The 23,020-nt window shown below is 42.7% G+C and overlaps 2 protein-coding genes across 2 annotated transcripts in view; both read right to left on the minus strand.

The window, feature by feature from the left end:
• LOC134184743 (uncharacterized) overlaps nt 1-3,719 on the minus strand; it is a 26,712-nt gene extending 22,993 nt beyond the window's left edge. The window contains exon 1 of the mRNA XM_062652487.1: nt 3,650-3,719. Coding sequence (XP_062508471.1) covers nt 3,650-3,719 — 70 coding nt within the window. The remainder of the gene's footprint in view (nt 1-3,649) is intronic.
• A 6,696-nt stretch (nt 3,720-10,415) lies between these two features.
• LOC134184744 (uncharacterized) lies at nt 10,416-17,378 on the minus strand. The gene is made up of 10 exons (XM_062652488.1): nt 16,904-17,378; nt 15,126-15,731; nt 14,392-14,707; nt 13,477-14,335; nt 12,426-13,279; nt 12,216-12,372; nt 12,059-12,156; nt 11,565-12,000; nt 11,186-11,379; nt 10,416-11,123 (listed from the first exon to the last, which is right to left on the minus strand). The coding sequence occupies exons 1-10, from the start codon at nt 17,376-17,378 to the stop codon at nt 10,673-10,675; spliced, it is 4,446 nt and encodes a 1,481-aa protein (XP_062508472.1). The 3' UTR covers nt 10,416-10,672.
• Between the last annotated feature and the right edge of the window lie 5,642 nt (nt 17,379-23,020).

Genomic DNA, 23,020 nt, shown 5'->3' on the forward strand with positions numbered 1-23,020 from the left:
GTAATTTGATGATCCACTGGAAACACAACATAAGACAGGCAATAAAATACACACAGTTATACTGTGCTCTTACTTTCATTACCAATTATGATTTGTCTCTCTAGAACATTGAATGTTCTGAAAGCTACAAACTTCATACGAATATTTACTTTAATTTGAAATATTTGAGACATCAAGAGTCGAAAATTAGCGCAGTCTGTCGAAACTGTGCTTTCACTTGGAACAGAATGTACTGAAATCATACTTGTTTAGGTCGCACCCCAGAAATCTAAAGCTGGCCGTGGTACAGAGATGGTCGTTACGCGAGGTTCTTCTCTAGACATTCTGGATATTCTAAACAAGTGACAGTGACCAACGGCGCGAATACAGTCGATTCACCCAAACATAACGGTAGACAGTGTAGCACGACGGCGACAATCATTCTGATGGAGAATTAGCGCACGTTAGAGTTGTCACCCGTACTGTACAGTGAGTCAGGCTAGCACGCTTCGATGCACTCATCTCTGCGCTATCGATGGCTGGTTCAAAGAGGAAAAGTTTGTCGTTAACGGAAAGGTCAGACTCATTCAGCCTAGTCAAGGTCAAACCCAGCGCCAGAGTTCGAAATCGTCAAGACTCAAGTCTAATTCCTAGAAGAAGAAAAAGGACGCTTTGGAGGGGTAGGAAAGGAAAGGAAACATAGATTGCAAGAGGCTTCGTATTGCTAGCGAATTTCAAGAGATTGACTGACCAATGGCTCTGCAGGACCAGTGATCCGGCAGCAAAAATTAGGGACTGTAAGCAAATTTTGTACACTAACTAATTGTGTACGTGTATGTGCACTGTAGTCTACATTGTGTACGGACCGGGCACGGGTGGTAGACCTTGCACGTGTTAGAATGTGCACCACTCACGCAAATTTCGTCCTAGCAACAACCTCTAGTACTGTACTTTGTTACAGGTGCCATTGCGATCGGATGTATGGACTCTGTCTGGTTCGTCTACAGACAGACAGTAAAAATGATCCAAACTTTGAAAGCCTCTTGTTGATGCTCGTTAGCTAATAGAAAATCGGGCAAAAGGCCGCGTTGCTGCCTCGGATGCTCCTTGGACGTCCCGCGCGAGGAGGCAAGGCTGCGGAGAAAGCAAGGCTGCGGAGAAAGCTTTGAGCAAATGACGTCACGTAACACGTCATAATTTAACTAAATTAAAATCTCTAGTAATTTTATAGTGGCTCATGTATTGTGTGAGTGTCCTTTGAGACGTCCTTTGGTCTGAGGCGAGCTGAGCCGCGGGATTGGAAATTTGAACAATTTTTCGGGACACTAAAACATCTGGGACACTAAAAAGTTTGGTCGATGTCGTTTCCAAAGTGCGTACATGTATGTAGAGGTCTTTTGCGAGAATAGACTCGTAAATTTTGGAATCTCTTGTACTTTGTTTAGAACGAGGCTACCGAGGAGATGACGCGTCGTGAGATCACGTGTGTAGAGAGCGGGGCCCCGTTCCTCGGACACCATCATATTTCGGACGCGAGTTCTCAGTTATCCGTTTTTGAACGCAGTCCATAACACATCATAAATGTAGGTATCCGAGTTGTAATTCAGCACACCAAAAGAGAGCATTGTACCTCTTCTCTGCCTAGAGTGAGATTGAAAACTGTGCGGAGCCTTGCATACCCCGTTCATCGGACAAACGCATCGTTCACCGGACAGTAGCGTTATATTGCACACACGCATCCTTCAGCCTAGTTACTTATATATCGCTAATCAACAACTCTTTACCTACAAATTGTGTTGTTACCCTGCATGTCAGCCAAGATCTGTATGAGTTACAGTCGGTCAAACGCCCGTGGTAACGGCCCCAATCGTCGGACACCCATTTTCTTGCCTTCCTACCTTCTCAGCAACAGCTCGAGGTTTCAAATAACTGCAGTTGATTAAATTCAGCTATTTGAAACGCCGCAGAACGCAGAGCACTTGCCTAGAATGCTTGATGGCAATTCTGAGCCATTTCTCCTACAACCACGCCCCACTAGGACGTGTAAAAGATGTCGCTTGAACGAACTAGCCATTCAACAAAGAAGACGACAACCGAAACCGATGAGAGGGCAGGATTGAAGTGCTAAAACGCTCTTTTACCCTTTGCAAAGAAAGTCGATCGCTGCGTAGCGCGCGTTGACAAGGACTTGACGTAATCTAATTCAACTTTACCTAGGAGAAGCAGGGGTGAAGGTTCTAGCTGCTCTGATAGCAAACAAAGTTCCTGCATTCAGTACAGCTGGTTGTACCAACGATGACGTGCTGCACTTCGTGACGATGCAAGGACAGGCAAAGGTAGATATCAAACTGAGATAGAAACACCTGCACAGTTTTTAGTCAGAGCCAAGTAACAATTTAGGGGCCTTGAAAGGAAAGCACGGGCTGTTCCTGTGCGAGTTGGGAGAATGTGCCCACCGTAAAGCTCGAATATGGATGACGTGAATCGTCTGCTACATCCGGTGCATCAAGCCTGTGCAGTTGCGCTGCAAGACACTCAAGAGTTCAAATTCTTACGCTGGGAAGACTAGACAGTACCTGAGGGCTAGTAGATGCCAACAGAGTGAGCTTGTCAGCAGAGAAAATTCAGCAGTTTCCGCTAATAACCGTTGCTGAGTCAAATAAAGGTCAAACGAATTGGGGGCCGTACGATATTTCCTTCCAACTCTCTCTCTCATGAAATTATTACCTGCGGACTGGTGCTGCAAAGAAAAAAGACTGTCCGACGAAAGGGGCGTTACCTCGATTCAATGAGCGTGCGCTATCTCTCCTGGAGAGTAGCAAACGGAGACTGTCATAGTATTGTTGTGTTAGCTAGTCACCTATAAACCTATCTCAGGTGCGAAGTTGCAGAATGGCCTTTGCGTTTTCATGGGGAGGTCGTGTCCGGTGAATGATGGTGGTGTCCGATGACCGGGGTCGCAGAGAAGGATCACGTTTACCGTCCTAGCATAACCGTTTCAAGCCTTTGGAAGTCCCACGTCTGGAATCACAGTCTTTACTAATCCTTCTTACTGTGGCCTCTAGCAAAGCTCAGTCTTACTTCGTTTACTTCTTGCATGGCTGTCCGATGATTGATGGTGTCCGATAACAGTTGCGTCGCTCTAGTGACATCACTAGTGACGTCCAGACCTGTCAACGTGGACACCCGACCAACTCTCAATGTACGCCACTGGTGAGCTTTCATGAGCAGCAGACCACTTACGTTCAGTACGACTTTGTTTCAAACAGAGCAATTTTCTGCCACTGCGTTCTTTGCAGGTGATTGGCGACTTATTTCCCTCCTATCAACAGTGATGGGAATGGCAACAACGCTGGGAAGTGTATATCGTTGCCCATCCAGCACGAAAGCGCTATAGCTACACAACTAGACGAGAAAGCAAAACCTAGTAATTAGCTAGGGAGGAAACCGAAACCGTAGACGAGAAGACCGGAACTGTAAATTAGTAGCAGTACGTACCTAATGCGAGAGAAACCGTACAACAATGGATGTCGAACAATAGTCTTGCTACTGTACCACTAGATATGGTCTCAACCGTTAGATGGACCAACCCTCTCTTCCGGTAGGAGGAGCTAGCTAACCCCATTTTGGTCGTCCCTTAGTACAGCACCTACGCCCGTGAGCAGCTTACCTGCGTAAACGCTGTGCAGCAAAGAGAAAAGCAGAAAGACCATTGCGGGTCGCAGCAAGACGTCATTCATCTTGCCGTGTGATTAGATCACATAAAATGGAGTAGGGTGCTTTCTAATACGGGTAGCTGCTTTCTTATGAAGCCCGGACAAGACATACAAATAATACAATATTAAATACAAATTAAAGAAGCACTAGACTGCTAAACCCTTGGCTGCTAGCTCAGGTTAATGAACACTGCTGCACACCTGCTAATTATCATGAAGAGTGAGAAAAGGAGCCAGGCGTTCGCCTCACTCCTCCGTGCAGCGCTCGCGCATCACATGACTAGGCTGGAGCGAGGCGAACGCCTAATAACGAGGCTAGGGGCTCTGGCAGGCTAATTAATTAACACCAGAAATAACTGTGAGCGCATGCGCTGCATTCCAATTATCGTCCGCCGTCCACAGTGGTATATCTGTAACTCTAGCACACGCACGCTCGGTTGATGGCAAGGATCGTGCGCGTAAAATGTCATCTGTTACTATACTAGAAGGCCATCCCAATAGCAAGTAGTTTGCTGTCTGACTAGCCGCTTGACGCCGACAGCACCCATAGACCCTAGAATCTACGAGGCAGGGGCCATTCTAGAACCCCTGCAATGTGTTCGTTTCTACTGTAACAGAGCCTAAAGACCCTACAGACAGTTTCATGATGCGAAATCAGGTCATTCTATCTCAATCGTGTGTCGATACATCTAGATACACGTCTGTCTAGCGGCTTTACTCGCGCCTCTTGACACCGACAATCCGTACTAGACAGTTTTTATGATGCGAAAATCAGAGCATTCTATCGTTTATAATTTAAAATTTTATACACACCTTATTTTGAGCAAATCGGCTGTCTAATCCCGCCGTTTGACATAGATAGTAGAAATCGAAACCTAAGGAGGAAATCGAAACCTAAGGAGGAAATCGAAACCTAAGGAGGAAATCGAAACTCGAAATCAGAAGACCGGAACCGTAAACTGGGAAGCGGTACCTAATTCGAGACAACACTATCATACAATGGAAATCGGAACATTAGTCTTAAGATACAGGCGCAGATCCAAGGATGGTGCAACTGGTGCACGTGCACCTCTAGCCCATGGAGTGGGCGAGTCTTCAATTTCTATTTCTTTAGAACTTCTATAAAAAGATTATAAAGACTTAAATAGGACTTTTCACGGGATGTATCATTTCAGGGATCAGGGGCGTAGCGTGACCTCTAGAAATGGGGGCTTCACGATGCTACTGGACACGCCCACTTTCATGAACACGCCTACTTTGGCTTCTAATTGACTGATACTGTAGAATCAGTGGTAGATCCAGACTGGAAAGAAGTGTGGTGTATGTACCACATACAGTTTTGGTCCTCGCGTGTATTTACAGTCTATCCTTTTTATGACCACTCGTACAAATGATGGGGGCTTTAGCCCGGTCTAGCCCATGCCACGCTACACCCCTGCAGAGATGACGTGTCGGAACATGCACATGGAGTGACCGATGGTTCAAATATGCAGATGCAAAAGTTCAAGAAGCTTAGATACCGTAGGTGACTGTGTGCCATCCTAGCTTATCTGGTCGCTGTCGTACACAAATTAACCACATACAAATGATCTAACAGAGACAATGGAAGAGTCTACTAGAGAAGAACTATTGTCGTTCCGTTTCTGGATCACCTCCCTAGTCAAATAAGTGTCTAGCCTCAAAAGTTGAGATCTTAATAACTTAAATAATGATTTTTGTTTGTTTGTGCAATTGCGCAGGAAAAGATTCTATAATAAACGCAGAAAAAGTCAGTGCCTAATTATTGGACTAAGCCTTAATTGTCCCTCTAGCTACATGTGTACATACCCCTTTTTGGAAACAACAAGCAGAATTCTTGGAGCGTTTTACCAGGAGGATCTGCTTAGAGTCCAGCGACTTTGGACGAGGAGCTGGTATGTTGGAACGTTTAATGACAGGCTTTTGATATAGAAACTTGCCCTCAACTTCGCAAAGAGATCTAGCAGTCGGCACAGATAGACAGGATTTTCCGATTGTAACTCTAGACTTTGAGAATTACTTGCATGCACACATGCAAACAGTAACCACGAGTTGTAAGCGGAGCATGAGTGGAGTATACGACAACTTAAAACTTACCTGCGTTTGACAATGGGACAGAAACGACCTAACGGTCTCGCCTAGCTACACTTTCACGACGACACAGGAAATACACTACGATCAATTCATCTATGAATTTGCTAGAAAACGTCCCCGAAGGATGAAATTTAATCCGTATACTTTCAGACTCAGATGTCTAATTGACAGTTGGTGCGTAGTCCCGTTTCATAACTACCGAGGTTCCGTAGGATAAGTTTTTTGTTATACCAATTTTGCTTTTTATTAATATTAATCGTGCACCACATCTTGAGGCTCTGGATCCGTGTCTGTTTCAAATAGATGGAAGTTGCCCGGGTTTTAGGGTTACGTATCCTCAACTGCTGCCCACCTACTGACACTTGTTAGATTAAGCCGTGTTGGCTACGCGAGACTATGGTCCTCACCTAGTTGGAGGTAGGAGTCTACAGTTTATTTTTGCTTTAGCAATTTGTCGATGACTGCGTCATGCCCTAAACATCCGAGTTCCCGAACTAGACTTACACACACACACACACACACACACACACACACACACACACACACACACACACACACACACACACACACACACACACACACACACACACACACACACACACACACACACACACACACACACACACACACACACACACACACACACACACACACACACACACACACACACACACACACGACTGTACATCAAATGTTTCAACCTGCCTATTTACAAAGCCTCGCTGATACATCCGTATATCATAATTGTCTATTACAATTTACATGCAAGTTTGAAGTCCGTTTCTACCAAACGTAACTAGACAGTAATCCACGTATCACCAGAGAGTAACGAAACACAGCACAGCATTGCCGCATTTACTACCTGGTAGATACTACAAAATGTCTAGGTAACCAAAAAGTGACCAAATAATGTTCCCCGGAACAAATTCGCGGCGCATCATAGAGTATATACCCCGGAACAAATCTGTGGCCGGAACAAATCCGCTGCTACACCTGTACCACCTTCGAAAGTAAGCCGTACCCGTCAGCCTGCGACCCAACTCAGCCCAAACAATTGTCCCACATGGTCTTGGGTTCGTTCAATGTTCCCGGATATGGAAATGGTGACTGCTCACATGTTCTCTCTTTCAGATGTCTAGCCGTGTGAGTATTACCACTAGCCCTGTATTTCAATACGTCTGCTTATGCAGAATGGCCTAGAAGTAATCCGCAATGGCTGAGAGTTTCTTTCTGGGTACCTCATGTTCGAGTTGGGGTAGTTTCTAGATATCCACGATTGTACTCGGAATGTCTACTTATAGCACCATAGAAGAGCTGATTTTTCCCTTTTAGAGAAACATCTAGTATCCTGTCGTTGTCACGTAAATACGCTCCTGCTACTTCTAAATTCCTTTTCATTCAGCCATCATCGTCGGCAGCTTTGTTTGGTGGGATCAAATGTCGGAATCTGTTTTACGTCACTACAAGATTGCAGTTGCCTTTGTTTATATGCGGCGACATTGAACTCAATCCTGGCCCAGTACGGTACCAACGTGGATACTGCTCTCGCAGCGTCAGACAGTATCAAAGGGGAGTTTGCTGTGACACGTGTTCTCAGTGGTTTCATGCATCTTGTTTAGATATCTCGAAGGATAGGTATTTTCGTTGGCTAACGATAGCAGTCTTTGAGAATTTTACATTGTGGTCTTCCATCGTTCGTTTGATTCTTCCTTATTTGATATTTTTCAAGATTTCATTGTTATCTCTTCGTCACGGGTTTAGTCTGATGTAGACGTTTCTAATATTGATTCTTACTGTACACTATTCGAAGATTTGAAAGACTTTCGTTTATCTCATCAAGGAAGATTTTTTCGCTCATTTAAACATCAACAGTTTGCCGAAATTGGATGATGTTCAACTACTCTTACAGCTTTGTTCGATTGACGTGTTAGCTCTCGGCGAAACAATGCTGGATTTCCTACTTTTGCGTATTGTGTTTTGAGAGGAGCAGAGAGTCTCATGATCACACACTTATCTCCTAGACTACAACATAAAAATTACATTATATTTGCAAACAATAAATTTTGCTCACAGTTTTCTTACATAATTAAATAATTCAAAAGGACATTGCAGCTATTATTATGCAACAACGTTATTAGGTATTGCAACCTATCATACAACGCTTGCGCATAATATTCACACGCCCGCACGCACATTCACGCAACGTAAGCAACAGAAATCACCTTTCTTGTATATAAGATGCAACGTAATCTTTTCCACTCTTTCGTTTACCGGTCAGGATAAGAACAACCAACGGATTGTCTATTGGCTCCATTACTAAGCTTATCACGTGACTAGACATGTCACATGATTACAAATACTCGTCTAAAAGTTTGCATAGGTCGTTCAGTAATCGCCCAGCGTTTTGAACTTTCGATCGTTGAGACGTTGACGAAGACTGTTTGTCCGCTAGAAAGTAAAGCTCATAACAAAGAAGGATAATTTCTTAATTAATAATAATAATAACTAGTAATAGCGTACCCGTCATGCAACCAAAGAACGGAAGAAAGCGACAGTTACTGCTGTCGTCCGTTTGTACTGCAGTATGACCAGCTACAGCCACTATTACATATTTACTATATATTTTAATTATTATTTGTAAATTATTTATTTATAACTAGTAAAAATAATTAATGTAAATTACAGATAAATTTTAATAAATTATTTTATTAATAATAAGTTATTTTTAATTTATATAGACAAGCGTACAAAGGGCATCTAAGCCAGGGGAACGAGTTGAGACCACCATAATAGACGCAGGAAGTATGGAAACTATTCTACGTTCTAAAGTGTTTATGTAATAGTTAGAGAGCATTGTGTGCAGGTCACTACCACAGCCTGAGATCTCTATCGGCAGATCGAAATTGGTGACACCCCAATCACGACACAGGCGCATGACATTTTTTGACCGCCACTTGCAGCCCATAACGTAGTCGAGTCGATCTCTCAATTCTCGACATACGGACGACTTCCTCGTGACCACTTTCTGCAGCCCATACCATGACTTTGTCGAGATTGACCTTGTCATAGTTGCGACACAATCGCACGACGCGGGCATGACCTCTGCATGCAGCCATGTTCATAGCCTCTTGGACGTGAGTGGCGCTGAGTTGTCGAGCCAGGTGCACCATAACGGTATGGCTGTAAGTGGCAGCCATGGTCAAGACCTTATTAGGAGAAAGGATATACTGATCTGTAATGAGATCTTTCCCATTGAGTTGCATTCGACCACCCAACCAATAGACTCCTAGCACTTTCTGTGTACGTACAGGAAAATCGGCAAGAGTCGACCCGTGATAGCGCACCGCTTGAGCAGCAGCAAGAATTTGTAAAGGTATCGCCATTTCATACTACAGATTACACTTTTTGTCTAGTAGGATGTTCAACGCGAGCTTCAGCGTCTCGGGCGCCGAGTGGTGTGTGTGTGTGTGTGTGTGTGTGTGTGTGTGTGTGTGTGTGTGTGTGTGTGTGTGTGTGTGTGTGTGTGTCTGTGTCTGTGTCTGTGTCTGTGTCTGTGTCTGTGTCTGTGTCTGTGTCTGTGTCTGTCTGTGTCTGTGTGTGTCTGTCTGTGTCTGTGTGTGTGTGTCTGTGTGTGTGTCTGTGTCTGTGTCTGTGTGTGTGTGTGTGTGTGTGTGTGTGTGTGTGTGTGTGCGTGTGTGTGTGTGTGTGTGTGTGTGTGTGTGTGTGTGTGTGTGTGTGCGTGTGCGTGTGTGTCTGTGTGTGTCTGTGTGTGTGTGTGTGTGTGTGTCGGTGTGTGTGTGTGTGTGTGTGTGTGCCCTCGACAAGGGAAGATATACTACACGGGATAAGACAACATGCTAGAGGAGCGCAAAATCTGCTTCACAACCTTTCGTTTCGTCACCTTTCGGCTACCACCCCTCAATCCTAAACACTTTTTCCAAAGCTGGCGCACTCCCGATCTCTCCAATACAAACGACTACTTTCCAAAGTTGGCGCAAAATGATGTATTATGATTGCCTTATAGTGGTAGTAGGGTAGAGTACCGTGTTCTGGCGAACTTACGGAATGCTCTACGAGCGCAGCGAGTAGAGCAGACCGGAAGTACGCCAGAACCGATTCTACCCTACTGCTAATGGTAAAATCTGACAGCTTGTGTAATTAGATCTAGCGGCATAGCAAAGCAACTCTGTGAGTATCAAGTGCACCCACCATACATTATTCGGAAATGTTGAGAGCAACGTCTACCATGCACAGTAGTTTCACTCCACTAATGATGAAAATGCCCATTCTTTGTAGTTTGAGTTCATTCTGAGGCACCCTGTAAGCTGTATGCATCTAGTGCAGTTCATGCAAACAGTGAATGAAAAAGACACAAAACATTATAAATGTAATTTAGTAGGAATGGCTACACAAATCAGCAAAAAAACGAACAAACAAGTGCGGATGGTTCAATACTGTACTAAATTGACGGTGGGATGACTAACTTACCTTGCCAGAAAATGTAACACAGTGTGATTTAGTCATGACACCGTCAATTTGGTACAGTATTAAACCATCCACACTTGATGGTTCCGTTTTTGCTGATTTGTGTAGCCATTTCTACTAGACTACATTAATAATGTTTTGTGTCTTGTAATATCTAGATATATGAAAATTCAGATATACACACGCAGCTTAGAAACCAAATGATAAAAATGCCAAAAATTGACGATAGCAGCAATAAGTTGACTATAACAGCTACAAATCAACTCGTAGTATACCATATGACTTAACAGAGCTGTCAATGGACACGCTACCTTGACTATACATATCTAAAAAACACAAACCATCAACTCATGCAAACTAGAGAAATCCACAAACATGTCTTAACACACGATCTTAGTCAGAATCGTCAAACACGTTAAATCCAAAAAATTTTGTTCTTGTTGCATTTGCATTTGCATTGCCTTCTGGAAAGCGAGCAACTGCCAAAAATTGACATTTACTTCATCGTAATTAGATGCTGCGTTTGTGGCTGTGGTACTATCTTCAGTTTCAGCGTTCTTTCGCCGTTTGAATGCCTTCACGACTTCTCGGTATGTGTACCCGTGATGGTGATGATAACTTTGAGACTGGCTTTCATTTTCAAGATTTATTAGAGCCTCAAAGTCGAACCCATCGTCTGGAATAACTTGGCAGAGAAACTGGAGACAAACGAGATCACAAACGTAAGGTACTCGATCAAGTGTATTGGATTTGGCTTTCTTCGTGGAATCTGCAGATTTAGTAGCAAGTTTTTTGTGATAAACCAGAAATTTAGCAATTGATGTCTTTGATCTACGAAATAGAAACCAATTTAATATTGAAAATTGTAAAACTATTTGAACTAAATTTCTAACTTTTGAGCAATTTCTTTGACTACATGACTTGCAGTAGAGAGTTTGCAGAACATTTTTTCAGCATTGGAACTGTTCATGAATTTGTTGTGAGCCCAAAAAACCTGTTGTAAATTAGATAAAATAGAAGTTTTTGCAAACGGCGAGGAGTCTTCTGATACTGTTTCTTCAATACGATTGTGCAGCGTGCGACATACCTTCAACAATTAAAATTTACACAATTATTCGTATGATCATGTTTGTATTGCACACGCACGCACACACGCGCGCACACACACACACACACACACACACACACACACACACACACACACACACAAACACACACACACACAGACACACACACACACACACACAATTCGTCACAAGAACAGCTTAATACCTCAACAAGAACAATAGTTGCGATCACCGGGTCAACCCAATCTTGCGATAGCACAGAGAGAAGTAGAGTAACTGGTTCCATGTTATTGCACGCCGTTGCCTGTAGACGTGTATGATGTGGACGTGACGCTTCCTCGTCAACGCGAACTGTCAAAGCCGCCAGACGTAAGCATCCGAATATTGCGGTGTCATCGGAGTTTGAGTATCGATAGTGTTCCGGATAGACGTTGCTGAGCGTGAGAGAACTGCCGGAGGTACTGAGGTGCTGCTGCCAGCGATTTAGTGCTGCTATACCCACTTGCAATCGCTGTGTTAGTGTAGCCTTTTCAGTGTCATGTTGAGCCAAAAGAAAAAGAAACTCGTGGGAAAGGTTCTGCTGCAAGTCATGATCATCTGCCAGCACTTCAACTACGACATCGTCCACTATTTCTAGATCACTAAATAGAAAGAATACAGAAATGTAAATGAGAAGCAAAATTAAAATTTAATATTTACCATGCTGTTTTGTATAATTCAGAGCTGTGTCTTGCAGGGAGAAGAGTAGAGCAGCTAGTAAATATCTCTTTAAGGGTAGCAATCGCAGAAGCACATCCCTATAACAACATATTTTCAAAAACAACAAATATATACTTTATTTAAGCTGGCAAGATACTTCTTTTTGAGCTAAGAAAGATCTCTGAAATTCCTTTTGCGACAGGAAGGAACTGAATAGTTCTTCAGCTGTAATCACATTACTCCAGTCTTTGGCAACAGAAAGTTTCTCTAAAAATGAAATTGCTCCAACTCTTCCAGCGGCAGTTTGCAACAGCCTAAATCCAACGCAGGTGAAATATCTATTGCATATAACATCTCTTCTACATACGTCAGTGAAGAGTGTGCCCTTGTTCTCTCTTCTCCACAGAACAAATCTACACGCAGAAGAAACAATAAGAGATCTAATGCAGTTTGCCACTTTAGCGTAGATTCTCCTGGTTCCTCTTTCTTTAATGTGCGAATCTCGACAGGCGGTAACACAGACTTTGGTTTTTGCTGTTTTGACCTGAAATCTGAATTTTCCAGTAGCTCTGCGATCGGTGATTTCAATAGCAAAAGTCGCTCATCTATTCGACTTTCTGAATATCCGAAGTGACGGCTATTGTTGCCACATAAGACGCTTACGATTCTAATTCCGTCTGTGACATAAAAGCTAAGCAGGCTTTTATTCAACACAATTTGTAGGTTTTTCTGTGAATGTTTCTTGCTCTTCCCTTTAGTCGTTTTCTTGTCACCGATGGCCTCCGTCGCATTCCCTTCTTGTAATAGTTGCAATATTGGATCTGTGATACAGCGAAATACATGACTAAGGTCTTCCTTAGATTGTAAATAAGTTTCCAAAGCCATAAGTGCAGATGCAGCACACTGAGTTTCATAACAGCTGAAATCAACGGCAGACGTTCCAGTCAAGAGACTGGCTAAGATTACCGTCTGCTGTCTCAAGGCTGCAATTATGGCAGACAGCAATCCTCTTTGTTCGTTACTGCTAACTTCAAGCTCGGGATTCAACAAGATTGCACTGTGAAGCAACATCAGTGCAGTAGAAGGTGCGTCAAGATGTACGAGATTTTGTTCCAGAAACGGAGCCAACAGATTGATTTGCTGTGGAACATCATCATTCATTTCACTCATGCGTTGAAACAGTATTGACAAAATTCTGTTCTTTTCCCTAGCAATTGCAGCCTGCAAGACAATATGGGTTTTCTAAGAGACAGCACAATGAATAGATTCTTTAGTACATAAATATTTTTAGGTTAATTGATATTTTACTAGTCTAATTGAAACAGGAGTCTAAACATAGAACAACGAATTATTGAATTTTTTACGAACATAATGTGTTATAGATTCTATTATTAATGATTGCGATTAAGGTGATTTACTTGTTCAATTGACGAAGTGTTCTTGATGTCTATCGGCAAAACAACGTGTAGCAATCCCAAAACCATAGCTGTTGGTGCTACTACGGTCACGATAGTCACTGTGAAATCCATTTCCTTGCCCATTAGACCAGTAGCAAGTGACCCATTGATCCAAGGTGCCACATTCCATGCATACCTTACTGACCAAGCCCACGAACTTGTTTCAATAGCATTAAAGAGAACATTTACAACATATATCAAACCAGTTCCCCAACTGCAACCCCAGAATGACTCGGCAATTTTATCATGGCATTGAACAACTGTAGAAAACAATTCGTGCCCTGATTCCCACGCCAGTTCTTTGTTGGAATCACAACCGTTCTCGTGATGCGTGGGTAATTGAATAGGATGGAAAGTCTCCATAATGCAACTCCTTGCCACAATTTCAGCAGTTTCTTTGTCTATTACGCTGTCCATTAGACATAAGACGAGATAGGCACCGGTGTAGAGCACTTCAAATCCAGTAGATATAGACGGCAAGACGGGAGATTTCCTTACAGAAATGACATCCTTTGACAGAGTCCTGAATGCTTCACAAACAGTTGGATTGAGGAGATCTGCTATGTGTTGGAATCTGTTCCATTCTGAAAGATTACTCCAAAAAGCTTCATCTGCCTGTGTCGAGTAGTAGGCCGCTCGTCCACTCTCAGACTGATTTTCCTTTTCCATGTTGGTGAAAGCCAAAGTAACGATGTTGGCAAAATTCTGAGCCAAATCCTTCAACTTGTGTCGAATCGATGATACCAAATCATCATCAAAAATCAAACCAAATGCTGCTCTTCTCCAACTGACTGCTAGCTTGTCGGGAACAAAGAAAGGTCTACAGATAGAACATGTAGTTGTACCAGACACGAAGTATATTGATTACTAAAATACCCAATTGCTGAAAGAAATTGAACGTTTCTAGCCCGCTGTGGCATTTGTGAGTAAACTTCTTGAGGTATCATTTGAGGTATCACTTCGAGGATATTGCACTCCCCACTGTTTGATTGCAAGGAGAACTTTCTCATCTCTTCTTCTCCAATAGCTTTCTTTGCCAATGCATCTAGCCACTCTTCAGTAATAATATTGAGAGCTGCAATTGAGCTCTTTTCACCTTTCTTTATCAAATCGGTGATAACGTGAAGCATGGTATCGACTTCTTTACTAAAATAGTGCGACTGCCTTTCGCTTTCCTCAAAACTGCCATGATCTGTACAAAGCTGTAATTAGTAATGCAGACTCTTGTGTATACGATATAAGACAAACAAACATAGACTGACAGCAATCTACAAATTGAATAAAGTCGTTAACACGATGAAAAATAGACGTTGACAAGTGCATCTATTTACAAAAGCTTGTCCTCCTTTCCATCTATCATTGTACTCAACATTAAGCCTTCTATATCCCACACAAAAACAGCGCAATCATAGCTGACGAGGCATAAGTTCTATTTAGAAAGTAGCTACAAGTTTGAGAATTTGATGTATCATTTTGGCATCAAGATTCTAGTCTCGTTTAACGAGTTGTTCAATCTTCTTTGCCTTAAAGTGTTTGAACTTACTAACAGGGCAGCAGGCATGCAACCAAACAAATTCATTTGCATCACAAACATAGCTGAATGTGCTTACCAAAGATTGAAGAAATTGATGATTCACTCTTATCTGTTGATCTCTTCAGAATTGTATCCCAAGATTCAGACCTTTCGCGATATCGATCAACGAGAGGAGAGACACAGAGAGCCGAATCATTGCGAAAGAATTGTTGTGAAATTTGACGAATGTCCTTGTCATCCACATTCCATAATCCTTCAGCGTCCACTGCTCCACCTGCAGTTGGATCTGGCACGTTGACAACTAACGTGTTGTGTAAACTTTCACATTGGCTGCTAACTCTGTTGCTGTCCTTCATATTCAACAGCTCGTCTAGAGTTTCTTGTGCAAAAGCCAACAGTTCCAAAGGACGATGAGCGAGCAGTATGTTAATGAATTGCTTCTGCTCGCTTTCAGAAAGAAGCTGAACAGAATCAGACACTGGCAGACGATACTTGACCTTTTCTGGATTATTCATACGGTGAAATATCAGTGCGACCACGTGCTCACACCAATTGGAGTCAGAGTGCTCTGAGCACAACATTGAGGTAACATGTTGGCGGTCGAAATACACAGTAGCGACTGTCTTTCTATCTTCTCTGTACCCATAAGTGGGTTTTTGAATTTTCCCAGTCAAACAAAATCCTAAAAATCAGTTAGATTAGCAGTTCGCTTACACACACTTTATTAACAAAGACACACGATTTACTTTACAAAGACATATTTAGACACAAACTATATATACAAAAACCGCATTTGATCCATGAAAGCTATTTCCTACATTTTAAAGCTAAACTTAAGAAAAAGGCTTCAAACTGGGTCTTGCAAGCAAGCACGTGTCTCCACCGCCCCCGTCTAGATCTGCTACTACCGCATGATCTAGACAGACTCCGCCTCTCTTCATTGCGCATACGTTAACAGGAACAGTGCAAAAGACTGTACTACTGTCGATCTTCTAGTAGTAAAATAGGTCTACATTTCCAAATTGGAACAGGTTATTTGTCTCTGCTACTGGTCAGACCCATTAAACGTTGGCCATGGATGCAGCTTTGTTGCTGCGAAGCCAACACACTGGCGTAGGAAGGGGGAAAGGAAGGGGCTGAATCCCCCTCGCTCCGTGTAGGATTTGAAACTTCCGTGCCAGAGACTTTTGCAATTCTGTTTACGGGCTGGCAAGCAAGGTTGACATCCACGGCAGATATACGGCTCTGATCCAGGGTACGGCCCCCGCTCGTGAACATCTTCCTACGCCACTGCAACGGAAGTCCTCTCTCTCCCTCTCCCTCTCCCTCTCCCTCTCCCTCTCCCCCTCCCCCTCCCTCCCTCCCTCCCTCCCTCCCTCCCTCCCTCCCTCCCTCCCTCCCTCCCTCCCTCCCTCCCTCTCTCTCTCTCTCTCTCTCTCTCTCTCTCTCTCTCTCTATATATATATATATATATATATATATACATAATACATTTACTATGTGCGTCTATGAGTAGTGCCTCCGTAAGTTTTGTAACTGATTGGTTTTGTAAGAAATTAGACATTATTTTGTATTGTTGAATTTGCATACAATAACACCATTAAGATTACTTTTAACGCCGGACAAATTTGCATTTGCTACTGCTGACTACCGTAGTACGATATAAATATTTTGCATAACAATATTTACAACCACTGAAAGAACAGTGGCAAAGGCATCAGCACAAAAATTCTTCAAAAATTTACAAATCCCACTAACATAATAAAACATAAATGTTAATTTATGTATCACATGGTATTTTTTGAGGTTACCACGTCAACACAGTTGTCATGCTGTTCTTAGCCATACACTCACCAATCTGCATTGCATCTTCCACAGCAAATTCAAGATTGTCTGTGTGCATTGTAATTCTGGTTGGTTGCTGGAACAGATCAGAGAATTTGCCGTATCCACTAGTTTTCCGGGATAGGTAGGCGTAACGTCTAATGAGACCTTTGTCTACCGGAAAAGACGCCTTCATGACTGCTAGCTGAACTTCGTCGGCCATTTTCTTGCCTAATCGCTGAGCCCACAGTTCTACTGCCTCAAAAGGCAATCTAGATCCAATTACATTAGCTGCTTGGAAAGAGAGGGAACTGACCACACCCTTGTCACGAGACATTGCTTCTGGTTCCTTCTTCTCCAGCAGACTACCGGTAACATCCATGTCTGAGTCTGTCTGATATGTTGAGCTAGCCATATAACTTCGGTCAGAGTCAGAGTCGTAGTAGTCGTAGTAGTCGTAGGGATCATCGGGCTCATACTCATTTCCTGATGAGTCAAACATCATGGCGGTGGTTGTACTAACTAAACGTCACGTGACATAAATTATCCCGTACAGGCATAAAGTCTAGATTCAGACGAGTGTCATATAAGACAGTGTACTTTCGGACATGCAATGTTTTCAGTGTACTGTTTCACGACACTCGTCTGTTATCTCATTTCTGACACAGGGAATATGCCGCGAAACCCCACGCAACCTTCCTAGTCTTTTCCTTGGGTTTTTAGGGCTCTTGATGAAAGAACCCACATAAGACTAGAGTTGGGAAATCTGAAACCCAGTCTGAGCAGAGAAATGATGCTTACGGTATACCTGCACGTCAGGAAAGCTGCGAGATCAAAATGATGTAGTAGGAAATGACCTCCTCTAGCATTTCGTCGCAAAACCAACTTGGCAGCAGAGCATGAATCATGAACTAGCAGCAGATTACGAAAACCCACTGGAGCCTTCGAAACACAAGCAAACCCCAATGCAGTCGTTAGTTGTTTCCAACTGACTAAACAGTAAGCGAATAAATATCCTTTAAGTTTATGGGCTGTAGCAAAACGAGAGAAATCAAGTCTGTACAAACGGACACGGTGGGCGCGAGCAAGGCATTAGAATTCCGAGGCATATCAATATGGTAAATTGTAACGTTTTCAGTATTATTGAAACTCTACCATATAGAGTGATGCACTTTCTCTATTTCTTTACTTGCCTTCAGCCTTTTGGAAGACAGAAATGCTGCAATGTTTTGTTTGCCATGTCATTTACCACCCTGGTTGCACTCGCGATCCAAGGTCACGCCTACCAACCTGACTGATAGTGTTTACTTTCATACTTTAGTGGATAGTAGACTAGCAATTAGCAAGTCTAGAGCGTAAACAACTACCAGCTTGGGCCTCACAAGATGTGACCGTAAGCAGCTGGATCGAGAGGATCGAAATGAACCAATCGGCGTCAAGCTTGGAAAATCGTACCTGAACGGGAGTCTTCACTCTAGCCAATCACCATCACGCACTGTTTAAATTGCAAGCACGCGGGCACTTGAACTCAACCGGCAGTCTGTTTTGGCGGTTCGCTATCGCGGCGATTGCGAAGAGGATTATGCCTGCGCGGAAGTTCACCTATAGCTACCACATGTAGAGCACAGTCCAACGACTTTGGGTAAGTTCTAGTTGACGTAGTCTGTCTACATGCCGTGATCGTCGCTCTTCAGATGTAGAATGCGTCACGTTTTCCTGTTGATATTTTACGTAGGGTTATGCTACTTTCCATAACAAAACCCCACCTAGAGCGCTGAAAAACAATGTGGGTTTTGCGGCATATTCCCTGTGGTTACAAAGGGCACACTGTAAATATGAGTGTTTTGCCATAAGGATAACAAACTGTTGCTAAATGTAAGACAGCTTTACTGTATCCGATAGCCATGTTGACAGTAGTGTTTGTTTCTTTCTCTTGGTATCAGATTAAGCTATCTGTCACCATTTTCCTGAATTCCGCTTGCCTTGCTCAATGCTTGATTTCGATGAGTGTAGACGTTTGCCTTCATTCTGATGTTTTCTTCTGACAGGCAGTGCACATCGAGAATGTCTGAAGTTTTTTTTGAGATTATGAAAGTTACTGGGTCGCCCAGAACACACTCTTCTCTTTCCTTTTGATTCATACCTCCGACTACCTGCATGCTGCTGTTGCTTGAACAGGTATTCTTTTACCATGGCGAAGAAATAGACTTCTACGACCTGAAGAGCTACAGTGATCATAAAAAACCAACCATGCTGGTAGAAAGAACTTGGTAGTTTTGCTATTGACCTTGGACTTTGCATACTTTCATACCTTGTAGGAAACTTTGGACACTTTCATTAAATTGATGATCTTCACTGTCAAGCTTCTGCGTAATGTCAATCATGTAGTCGTTTGTTCAAATCATCTGAGCTTTTTGTATCATTGACTGAAGCATTTTCTACTGCATCCACGATGTAATCATCTTCCTAATTTTGCTGAATTTTTGCCATGACCTTACGTTCTCCGAACCCTACGTTCTTCACAATGGGTGTTATCAATGGTCTTAAAACTACTCTCGATGTTTCCAATGTCATGGTCATACTTCTCTTGATGGATTGATGCATAAAAGTCAATAAGGGCCATTGCATTGTCTCCAAGAGCTACTTTTGCAATTCTTTGCCTTGATAGGGTAGTGAGAAAAGGGAAAGTATTTACAGATTTTATTTTGTACCTGACTACAACTGCAGATTGGTGTGCACATGGTGATCCATCTGTTCCCTTTTCACAACTATACGATCCTATGTCCATATCAACCATGTGATACTTCTCTTCGCCTACTCTCAGCCTCTGCCTGCTTTGTACCTTAAACAGTCTATTGTCAAGGCGCACAATTAGACTTTGCTGAACTGTACTGGCACCCTTGCCAAAGAACTTGTCTGCAACAAAGTTCTCTAGTCTGTTGTTAGACACATTCAGCAGCTTTCTTTTATATTAAACTTCCATCGATTCTCTAATGAATGAAAACATTTCAACAAGATTATAGACTTTTATTCTACTAAAAACTTGGTCTTTGATGATTCTGATGCCAGCTTCAGCATAACTGTTGGTATGATTTCTACGAATCATTATGTTCTTCTTGAAACAAATAGCCCAGTCTTTTCTCTTTGACCATAGTGAGGTTATATGCTGGAGGAACCCAGGGTACTTCTTGACTACATCATGCCTCTCTAAGTTGTTATAGATTTTTTAACACCATTTGTGATTTTGAGTACACCATTGATTTACCTCTTTGATTAGGACACTTCTGTCATTGTGTTTGATTCTGTTCTTGCTGTTGTGCGACGTTTATGCGCAGCAACATATCTCTGATAACACTGACAATGGTATGTGCTGAGATGTCATCAATCTGGTACATACCAATGACATCTTCTTGTGGCTCTAAATTGCCATGATCAATCCAGCGAATACATAATATCAGCTGCTCTCTGTTGGATGAGTCTGTGCATTCGTCACACATGATGGAGAAAAATGTAGACTTCTGAATACATTCAGCTATTTCTCGAAGAATGGACAATGCCATGATTTTTATGAACTCATTTTGCATGTCATGAGATACATATTTGCTTGACTTTCTAGTCAGCCAGCATTTTAGTAGATGATCATCTTGACCACGTAACTTCAGCAACTGAATAAAGTTAGTCAGTCTCATCCCCATCTCCTCAAACCGGTAATCCGGTCTGGCTAAAAACTTCAAACTGGAGATTATCTTGAGTAAACACTCCCTGTTCTGTCCCTTCTCAGTTGCGTGCTCTCTAGACAGCATCTCACCTACATCTGGGCAAGTTTGGGCAGTTCAACGATCATTTGCATTGCCTCCCTGTGGCAAGACGACGATTCATGAGATTTGAATGCCATCGTGGCTTCCTTCCAGGTGGAAAACCCCTTTGATGCAAAGGAAGAGTCCCCTTTCTGTCACTTGATCTTCTTCGACTGCAACGATACCACGCACGCGTGGCAGAAGACGACATCATTCTTAGTGGAATAGTGCAGCCATTTCCACTTCTCAAACCAGTGCGACTGAAACGATCGTCTGACGACTACTTTCTTACCGAAGGTACGCCTTGGAAAGACGAAACCGGACATTGGCTGATACGGCTGACTTGGAACTTTAGGTAGACAGGACTGAGCAGATTCTGTAGAAGACGACCTATTGTCCAGTGATCAAGCACGTGCTGAGCTCTTACCTGAATGGGGCACACCTACTACCCTCGGTAAGCCGTCTTCCTAGTGAATTCCGGAACGTTTCCGTCTACTTCAGGCACACTGACGGTCTAACATGGACTTGGTGAGTTACTTCGATTTGGCCCTGCCAGTAATTGACTGCTGATAGAATTTTTCCTTTCCTCCACCAGCAGGGCGATTAAATACAAATATATTTAATTACCTATACCGCTTACCAGAAGTTCTTTGCTTTCGTCTCCTGGTGGAACTACTACTTTCAAATATTTGTCCGGCCATGGCTGGACCAACCTTACAGGCTCCACCGGCCCTGTCTTGGCCCAACGATAGCCACGAACAGCAGAAAGAGATGAACCTAACCAGTGATTGGCCAGATCGGGTTTCTCTTTGCTAACTTTACCTGCATATGCGTCGTCAGTAATTGATTATATATACATCAGTGTGAATAGACGAGCGGTGAGTGATGAAACCACATTTTCCTCGACTGGCATGCAGGGCACAAACAGTAGTCTAGATGCTAGTGTTTACATGCTGGTTGCCAACAGCAACTGCATTCACGCAATAAAGATTTAGCCATGTATATATGTAGATACATGCGTAAGCAATCGTTGAATACATGAATGCAATTAGTGCGGTCACAAATGAATTTTATCTGCCAGTACACCTAGAAATGCCAACGCTTCGCTCTAGCTTCACATTGCTAGACTTGTTGACTTCACTATTTACTAAAGTACTGAATAGCGTTGCAATAATGAGATTTTGATTACAGCTGAATACACATTTTGCATATACAAACATATCATCTTCTGCTGTTTTCACAACAATAGTAGTGCTCCTTGTTCCCTCTAACACTTTACCATTATGAGATCAAGCATTCACTGCTGTCACTTCAACACGCACTATGTCAATGGAATAAGCATTGGCAAATTGGCCCACGTGCCAGTTACATTCAGTATCTTTCGGCCATCCACATCTCTTGCTTGATGAACACCAATTGGCTTATAGTGAACAAAGTACTAGCGAGGAACACCATTAGGGATACTAGGAAGTGACCAAGACAAAACACACCAGCGAGCAGACGCTTTCCCTGATAAACTCACTAAACTGGGAGAAGCAGGATCTAATAAATACACCACATAACATCATGACAATACATAAATGTAAAAATAATAAAAACTTTACAGCCTTCAACGTGTTTGGAGGATAACTCTCTAATCGCATTGAGTTGCTGAGACAACAGACAGTTTACTGAGTATACAATAGAGTAGATTATTTGTCTAAATGGGCGCAACTTTCTCTATATAGACATTATAGGCAAACAATTCTGTCATTATATACTAGAGATGCTAATGATTGTCTAATAGGGCGCAACAGTAGGCGCACAATTCAGCAGCTATATACTGCAGAAGAGTAACCCTTTCTAGATAAAGCAGTTAAAATAGTACAATATCTATATAATGCTAAGTACTCAATACTTGCAGGTAGTTATAGAAAACCATAGACACCCTACCGTCTTAGCCGTAGCTAAAAACGAGAACTGTGGTTGTCTCAGAATCTTCAAGGATACAACTAACTTTAGTAAGAACGCATTAACTCTGTTTCATGACCTCCTGTTTCACGTTTCGGCTACCAAGTTTCAGCCACATCTATCCGACTTCGATAGGAGAGTTTAATATTGATCGTAAAGCCGCACGTACCCAGTGGTGGGCACAATCAAATCGGTTGCACGAGTTCTATATACTAGTGTATCTGGGTTATAAATCTTACCAGCCAACTCTTCATCATATTTTCGCAGACACGAGGGGTTGAACAGTCCCATCGAGATAAAGGGTTGTCGGGCGACTCGATGCGAACAGGTGTTTGGATGCGATGGGAGAGGGTGTGGAAAAATTTTTCCGGATTACTGTGATGCAAAAATGGCTATGTTT

Source organism: Corticium candelabrum, chromosome 9, assembly GCF_963422355.1.
Source record: "Corticium candelabrum chromosome 9, ooCorCand1.1, whole genome shotgun sequence".
In the NCBI taxonomy this organism is placed as follows: domain Eukaryota; kingdom Metazoa; phylum Porifera; class Homoscleromorpha; order Homosclerophorida; family Plakinidae; genus Corticium; species Corticium candelabrum.